General features: G+C 36.6%; 2 protein-coding genes across 2 annotated transcripts; both read left to right on the forward strand.

Moving 5' to 3' along the window:
- Positions 1–517: 517 nt before the first annotated feature.
- LOC133036087 (uncharacterized) lies at positions 518–1,665 on the forward strand. Its single transcript, XM_061112565.1, has 2 exons — positions 518–1,586; positions 1,661–1,665. The coding sequence occupies exons 1-2, from the start codon at positions 518–520 to the stop codon at positions 1,663–1,665; spliced, it is 1,074 nt and encodes a 357-aa protein (XP_060968548.1).
- Positions 1,666–5,153: 3,488 nt separating this feature from the next.
- On the forward strand, positions 5,154–5,774 carry LOC115710367 (uncharacterized). Its single transcript, XM_030638738.2, has one exon. The coding sequence runs from the start codon at positions 5,154–5,156 to the stop codon at positions 5,772–5,774; it is 621 nt and encodes a 206-aa protein (XP_030494598.2).
- The last annotated feature ends 2,848 nt before the right edge of the window (positions 5,775–8,622 follow it).

Here is an 8,622-nt window from a genome sequence, read left to right on the forward strand (position 1 = left end):
ATCTAATTGTAATTTTCATCTCTCTTTGCTGTTAGATACGTACCTAACTATAATATGAGATGGTGATATTTTGTAGTATAAAATTAAAGTTCTAACTTCTAAATTATTTTTATTATTTTTGAAAAAGATAAGAAAATTTGTATATTCTTAAAAGGAGTACGCATAAAATCACAAACAAAATACAAACAAACTATACAACAAAAAGGGCATTTTTATGTTTTCTTTCTTTCTTTCCTTCTAAGTTAATTATTGTTTATGTGTAGAGTAAATTACTAAATATATGGTTTATCACAAAACGTCAAATCATGTGATGATACGAGTGATATAGGAATTGTCAATGGGAAATTTGAGTTTTATGAATTTTCACACGACTCTTCATATTAAAATACATGATGTTAATTTTCAAAATGTTACAGTAAAAAATGTCTAGTCTTTTGACTTGTCGTTGTATGTATTGTCGTGGTTGATTGTTTTTCTGGTGTAGTTTGTTTTTGGCTGGATCAGTCTGGTGTCATCTATGGCTTCCAGTAGCTATACAGGTTTTGATTTAAACAAAGAGTATGCACAAATAAATTTGGAGGAGGAGGAGGAAGGGATCTTGATTGGTGATGATAATGAGGGAGAAGAGGTAGCCTTTGATGATCGATGGTGCCTCGTGGGTAGATTCTTGACGGGTAGAACGTTTGATTTCGATGCTATGAGGCATATGATGGCGTCTCTTTGGCAACCGGGAAAGGGAGTTTATATCAGAGAACTAGATACGAATAGGTATCTCTTTCAATTTTATCATGAAATTGATGTTCAAGCTGTCATTGATGGTAGCCCATGGACTTTTAATAGGAGTCCGTTGATCTTTCATCGTCTCAAGCGTGGGGAGGATCCGAAGTTGGTTCGATTACACTGCCTTGATCTTTGGGTTCAGATTCATGATCTGAAAACGGGATATATGTTGGAGAAGGTGGTTCGAAAGGCAGGAGACTATGTTGGAAAGTTTATCAAGACGGATGCTAAGAATTTTAATGGAATTTGGAGGGAATACCTTCGAGTTCGGGCAACAGTCGACATTGACAAACCGTTGAAGCGTCGAATGAAGTTATGCAAAGACAATGGTGATTGGATATGGGCGAACTTTAAGTATGAACACATTCCAACTTTTTGTTTTGTTTGTGGAATAATTGGCCACTCCGAACGTTTTTGTCCTCGAAGATTTGATGAAGATTATGATCCATTAGTCAAGCCTTATGGGAATGGTATGCGAGCACAGACCAAGAAGAAGAATTATTTGATAGGAGCTCAATGGCTCCGGACTGGTTCTGAACAAAACACAGCAGTCGACGGTGGTGGAGAGGTTCGGCGATCTGGTGAGATCCCTGCTGATTCGATTGGGCCAAAAATCATGGAGATTGATGATGGTGATCAGGGAGAGGATACGATTATCTTGAATTCAGCAAAAAATAAAGGAGTTTTATTTGGAAATAATGGTAGTAATGATGCTGATGTGGAGAGAATTGATAGTGGCAAGAATTATGGAGAGATGGCTGTTAGTGAAGATGAGACTTTATTGCTGTTGGACAGCAAAAGAAGACGTACTGTGTTGGAACATAGTACACGTGCAAATGAAGTGGCTGAGAAGGAAGTGGGCCATGTTAATGTGGTGAAGCTTGATCCAAAAAACGATTTGAAGGTGGGCCATGGTTCTCAGGCCCACCAGATATCATGAGCATTCTTTCTTGGAATTGCCATGGGCTTGGGAACCCATGGACCCAACAATTCATAAAAGATCTTGTGATCCAAAAGAAACCCAATTACTTGTTTTTATGTGAGACTTTGACAAAGAAGGAAGCTGTAGAGAAGTTGCGTGTGGCTATTGGATTTGAGGGTGCTATTTCTGTTGATGCTCGTGGTAAAAGTGGTGGAGTTGCTTTGCTTTGGCGAGTAGAGGAGGAGGTTAAAGTTATGGAGTTTAGTGTTGACTACATTGATGTGCGTATTACTGATGGTGATGTTGGTGAATGGCGGTTGACGGGATTGTATGGCGAACCTAATCGAAGCTTGCGCAAGAGAACTTGGGAGTTGTTAAAGGTGCTTCGAGATAAGTCAAGGCTCCCTTGGTGTATCATCGGGGACCTTAACAATGTAACTTCTCAAGAAGATAAAAGAGGAGGTAACCCTTACCCAAATTGGTTAATTGATGGTTTTAATGAGGCTTTGGGTGAGTGTGGTCTTTGTGATATGGATCTTTATGGCTATTCGTATACTTGGGAAAGGCATCGTGGCACGGACGATTGGGTTGAGGTGCGTATTGATAGAGCTTTGGCAAATCAATCTTGGTTGGATTTATTTCCCACGGCTAAGTTGTATAACTTGGAAGCAACCATTTCGGACCACTGTCCACTTCATCTTGTGACTCGTAATGCGACTACGGTGGCTTCAAACCGCAAGTTCAGGTTTGAAAATTCATGGCTCAAAGAACCACTTTGTTTCAAGATTATTGAAGAAAGTTGGTCTCTTCTACCTGATCTTGAAGTGTTGGAAAAGATTAAAAATTGTGGAGATACGCTTCTAGCTTGGGGAAAGGATTATACCGGCAATTTTTCACAACGTATCAAGGAATGCAAGAAGAATATTAGAAGATGGAAGAAGGGTAGGGACTCGACTTCGGTGGAACATTATAAACAAGCTGTGTCTCAACTCAACAATGTTCTTCTTCAAAAGGAAATTTTTTGGAAACAAAGAAGTAAACAACTTTGGCTCCGAGAGGGTGATAGCAATTCGAAATATTTCCACGCTACTGCAACTACTAGGAGGCGTAGAAACTCAATCCAAAAAATGAAGAACTCGGCGGGTTGTTGGCTTGACTGGCAGAATGGCCTTGATACTCTTGTAAGTGATTATTTTTCACATCTTTTTACGCCTACTGCTGTAGATTTTGTTGAGATTTTGCACTGTACTCCAGCCACGGTCACCTTTGCACAGAATGAAATGTTAGTTGAGCCGGTTTTGGATGATGAGGTTCGTCGCGCTCTCTTTCAAATGCATCCGGACAAATCTCCGGGGCCTGATGGGATGACTCCTGGGTTCTATCAAAAATGTTGGAGTACTGTTGGTAGTGATGTTATTAAGTTTGTCAAAGATTTCTTTATCCAAGGGTCTTTGCCTAGCGAAGTAAATCACACTAATATTGTGCTTATCCCGAAGAAGAAGCAACCCGAGGTGATGACTGATGTTCGGCCAATCTCCTTATGTAATGTTTTGTATAAAATAATTTCTAAGGTTTTGGCGAATAGATTAAAAGGAATTCTGCCTTTGGTGATTTCTGACACGCAGAGTGCGTTTCTCCCTGGTCGGTTGATATCAGACAATATCATGGTTTCATTTGAGATAATGCATTATCTCAAGCGTAAAAGAAGAGGGAAAGAAGGATACATGGCTCTGAAACTTGATATGAGTAAAGCTTATGATCGAGTGGAGTGGAAGTTTATTGAAAATTTGATGCTTCATATGGGTTTTTGTAGTCGTTTTGTGTCTCTTGTCATGAGTTGTGTTTCTACTGTGTCGTATAATGTGGTTCATGGTGGACATTCTATTGGACCTATCATCCCTGGTAGGGGTTTGCGTCAGGGAGATCCCTTGTCACCTTATTTATTTCTGATTTGTGCTGAAGGTTTGACAGCTCTCCTGAAAAATTATGAGAGACTTCAACTTATTACTGGGTGTAGAGTGGCTCGTGGGGCTCCTGCGGTTTCTCATATGCTGTTCGCTGATGACAGTTATGTTTATTGCAAGGCTAATCGACGAGAAGCTCAACATGTGATTCGTCTTCTCAATGCTTATGAGCTTGCTTCTGGTCAAAAAATCAATTTTGAGAAGTCGTCAGTATTTTTCAGTAAGAACACGCCAGTGGATATCAAGAGTGATCTTTGTAGTATGATGAGACTCAATGAGGCTAGTGAAGATAGTTTTTATCTTGGCCTCCCTTGTATCATGGGAAGGAACAAGAACGCTATCCTTGGTTTTTTGAAGGAAAAGATGAAAAAGAGGATTTTCAGTTGGGAAAACAAATTCCTATCCAAAGCGGGAAAAGAGGTGTTGATTAAGTCTGTGGCTCAGGCTCTTCCAAGCTATGCTATGAGCGTGTTTCTCTTAACCAAAGAAATTTGCTCTAGTCTAGAAGGTTTAATGGCTAAATTTTGGTGGAATACTCAAGCTAATTCTTCTCATAAAGGGATTAGTTGGGTTAGTTGGAAGAAGTTGTGTCAACACAAACATGTTGGGGGTTTGGGGTTTCGAGACCTTAGAAATTATAATCTTTCTTTCTTGGGCAAACAAGGGTGGAGATTACTCACTAAAGAAGACTCACTTGTTGGAAGGATTTACAAGGCTAGATACTACCCGAGGGGTTCTTACTTAAATGCTGAACTAGGACAAAATCCTAGCTTTATTTGGCGTAGTATTTGGGAAGCCCAATCTCTTGTTCGGCAGGGTGCTCGAAGGTCTATTGGAAATGGTTCTTCTGTGAGTGTTTTACATGACCCATGGTTGCCTCATGATAGTTGGCCTTATGTTCTTACGGTTAACCAAGGGCTAGAAGGTACTTTGGTTTCCAAGTTGATGATGATGGAAGAGAGAGGGTGGGATGTTGAGATCATTGAAGACATGTTTGAAGAACGTGATGCTCAGTTGATTTTGAGTATCCAGTTGAGTGATTCAACAACCGCGGACTCGTGGCACTGGATGATGGAACATTCGGGATTTTATTCCGTCAAAAGTGCTTACAAGTATCTTCAATCTTCAAGTGGTAGTTGGCTTCACTTTGAAGATGACAGTTATTGGAAAAGACTATGGAAAATTGAGGTTCCTTCGAAGGTTCTTCATTTTTTATGGAAGGCTTGTTCGGGTTCTCTTCCAACGAAGGTTCAATTAAGCACCAAGCATGTGAATGTCGATCTTATCTGTCCGCTTTGTAATGTTTATTATGAGACGATATTCCATGTGCTTGTTGGTCGGCTTGCCCAACATGTTGGAATCTCTCATATCACCGCTTACTGGTGTGGACGATTTCAGCAGCTGGTTTTTCAACCTTTTGGACAGCAAGCATTCAGAGGTGATAGTCGATGCTGCTATGATATCATGGAGCATATGGAAGACTCGTAATGAAGTCTTCTGGCAGAACAAAAATTGTACATGTAGTCCAAATTTCGGCACGAAAGGCTCTTGATCAATGGCGCGTTGCAACTAAGAACACAGCAGCTACATTTGCTACTGGTGTTCTCTCTAACAGCAACATTTGGCGCAGACCTTTGAGTGGTAAGATCAAGGTAAATGTTGACGGTGCTATCTTTGAAACTCAACGAATGTTTGGTTTTGGTTGTGTGGCGCGTGATCATACGGGGCAACTTTTAGAAGCAATCTCGGATTCGAAATTTGGTGTGGTGTTGCCCGAAATTGCTGAAGTTGTTGGCTTGAAGGAAGCTTTAAGCTGGATTAAGAGGAAAGGGTGGGAGGATGTGTTCATAGAGACTGATTCGTTAATGATTGTTCAAGCAATAACTAGCTCAGTTCATATGCCTTCTTACTTTGGTTTGTTGGTGGAGGATTGTCGCTTGATTTTGTCCTCTTTAAAGAATGTTTTTATTTCCTTTGTGTATCGATCTGCTAATAAGGCGGCCCATTCTCTTGCTCGGGCGTCTTGTTCTTTGTCAGGTTGTTTGTTTAATGAGCGTAGTGCTCCTTTATTTTTAAAGAACATTGTAATGGCTGAGGCTATTCCTTAATAAAATTATTTTCAAAAAAAAAAAAAAAAATACAACAAAAAGGGCTATTAGAATTCAATTTTATTATATTATTGGACCAATATTAGAAACAATAACATTAATTAAACCATAGACAATAAAAGAACAAAAAGAACAAATAAATACAAAGGCAACACTACTCAAAAATCCATCGGATTGAAATAGCGACTATAGGAGTGGACACTTCAGAAAATGCTGTGAGGGGAGCCAATATAAAAACAAATTTTAAGGGGACCATTAAGCAAATTTTTTAAGAAATATATTTATGTATATATATATATATTATGAATTATCATTAAAAAATTGGAAAAAAAAATTGCGAGGGCAAGGATGAGGGTGAGGGTGGGGGCCAAGGCACCCGATGATCATGTAGCTCCGTCCCTAGTGACAACATCATAATCGAACCCTATCACCCCGAGTTAAACCTCGAGCTCAACTCTAAATCAAGCCACCAAGAAAGTAAGTACGTCCACTCAAACCACCATCAGAACTACTATCGGATCAACTAGCTCCAAGGAGAAGAATAAACCCCATTCCAAGCCCCTTATGCCAACCTTCAAATTCGATTAAACTAGTGAGGGAAAAATACGGCGAGCTTGTGCAAATGAACTTGTTGCGTACCAATTCTTCAACAACTTAGAATTATTTAGTGATATGTATAAATATTATTTATTTTAATATAATTATTTTGATTGAAGTACCATAAAATTTATTTTTGAGATGCAATAATACGTGTAATATAAATTACATACAAATTTAACACGTCTAATAATAAGTAATTTTAACGGGTTAATCATCTTATTCAACTGATTTTTATACAATAAGTATATATCAAATTTGTGTATGATATATGTGTGCACATATTTTTTAAATAAAAAAAATAAACCTGAAAATAATAAAAATCATTTTTAGATAATAAATAGTACTTAAACTATCCCAATAACACATTAATATGCACTAATAATTAATTAGCAACTCATTTGTGGGATAGAGTCATGTTGGAAACAGATAGTTTGGTGTGTGTCCAAGTGATTCAAAGCGATATTTTATACCTTTACAATTTGTATTTTTATAAAATGATCTGCAAATAAGTTGGCTCGCAAGAGAATCTTGTTTCTCTACAGGTCGTGTACTTCAGTTGGAGACTCTTCTTCTGAAGTGCGTTCTATTATTTTAAATGAATTTATTAATTAATAGATCTTATGATTTTTATTAAAAAAAAATTAATTAGCAACTAAATGTATTCAAAATCTATAAAATTGAATATTAAAATACACCAACATAATTAATTACTGTATATGATTTCACTCAAATAATAATCATTAATCTATTTTTTCCTAGGAAAAATAATAATCATTATTAAGCATCACGAGTATAATTAAACAAAGCAACGTGGCAGAAAAACAGAACACACGGTTCTCGAAAACCCAATAGAGATTCGCCACATCTACCGTGGATCCTACGTGTAATCACGTGACAAATAGCCGAATTTTCATTTTTCTAAATTTATTAATAAATAAATAAACACGAAGAAAATAAGTAAAAAAGTACAACTATTATCACTGTATAAAAAATCAAAAGTGAAATTAGAGAGTTGGGGTCACGTGGGGTCGGCCGGTAAATAATAAAAACCCATCACGTGGGGCCCTTCACCAAACCTATCATCATCATCATGTTATGTAGTTCTTCCATTCGATTCTATGTATCATGGGATCATCCATTGGGATTACGATGGTGAGTGTGAGTCACGCGCTTCTGTTACGAGTGCCACCAAGACTTTGGACGGAATATTCTACTGACCTCACTATGAAGTAACGGAGTAAGTGACTTTGGACGGAATATTCTGCTGACGTCACTATTGTTGTTGGCTGCTAGTGTATACATATTCAGACGGAACTCGTTTCTTTTGGTTGGATTTGGACGAAATCAAAAATATGATGTCGAAAAAGTAGTTTCATTTTGATTTTGATTTTGATTTTCTGTATTTTTAAATTAATAATCCTTATTTTCTAATCATATATACATGTATGTATGCGTGTTTTGATGATTAATTTTTGTAATTAAAAAATAATAATTTTTAAGTGTTTTTTAAAAAAAATTAAAAAAAATATTTTTTTTACAAAAAAATAAAAAATAAAAACTAAAAGAAAATTCTACAATACACCCTCTTAAAAAATGGATATATTGATGCATCCCTATCTGTTTTAGCATCCAAAATAATTTTTTAGTCAAATTTTTTCTCATAGTCATGTACCTTATATTTATTTAAGACATCCTGCAAAATTTTAAGAAATTCGGAAGAGTTTAACACGCCGAAAACTATGTTCAAACATTGTCTTGTACGCATGACTATTTTATTTTATACGCGTGTAAAATTTACTGTTTGAACATTGTTTTCTATATTGTAAATTATTTCGAATTTTTCAAAATTTTGTAGGATATCTTAAATAGCTATAACGTACATGAATATAAAAAAAAAAATTAGACTAATTTTTTTTTTTTCTGAATATCGAAATAAGTTAAGGGTGCATCAATACATCCCTTTTAAGGGGGTGCATTGTAGAATCACCCAAAACTAAATTTTAACTTAAATATTTTTGGGTGATTCTACAATGCACCCCTTAAAAGGGATGTACTGATGCACCCTTAATTTGTTTCGGCATCCAGAAGAATTTTTGGAGCCTTCTACAATACACCCTATCAAAATAGGTGTACTGATGCAACCCTTAACTGTTTCGGTATCAATAAGAATTTTTTTTATAATGTGTATGTTATAGTTATTTAAGATATCCAGCAGAATTTTGAGAAATTTTGAATAATTTACAATATC

This window comes from Cannabis sativa, chromosome 3 (assembly GCF_029168945.1).
Source record: "Cannabis sativa cultivar Pink pepper isolate KNU-18-1 chromosome 3, ASM2916894v1, whole genome shotgun sequence".
Taxonomy (NCBI): domain Eukaryota; kingdom Viridiplantae; phylum Streptophyta; class Magnoliopsida; order Rosales; family Cannabaceae; genus Cannabis; species Cannabis sativa.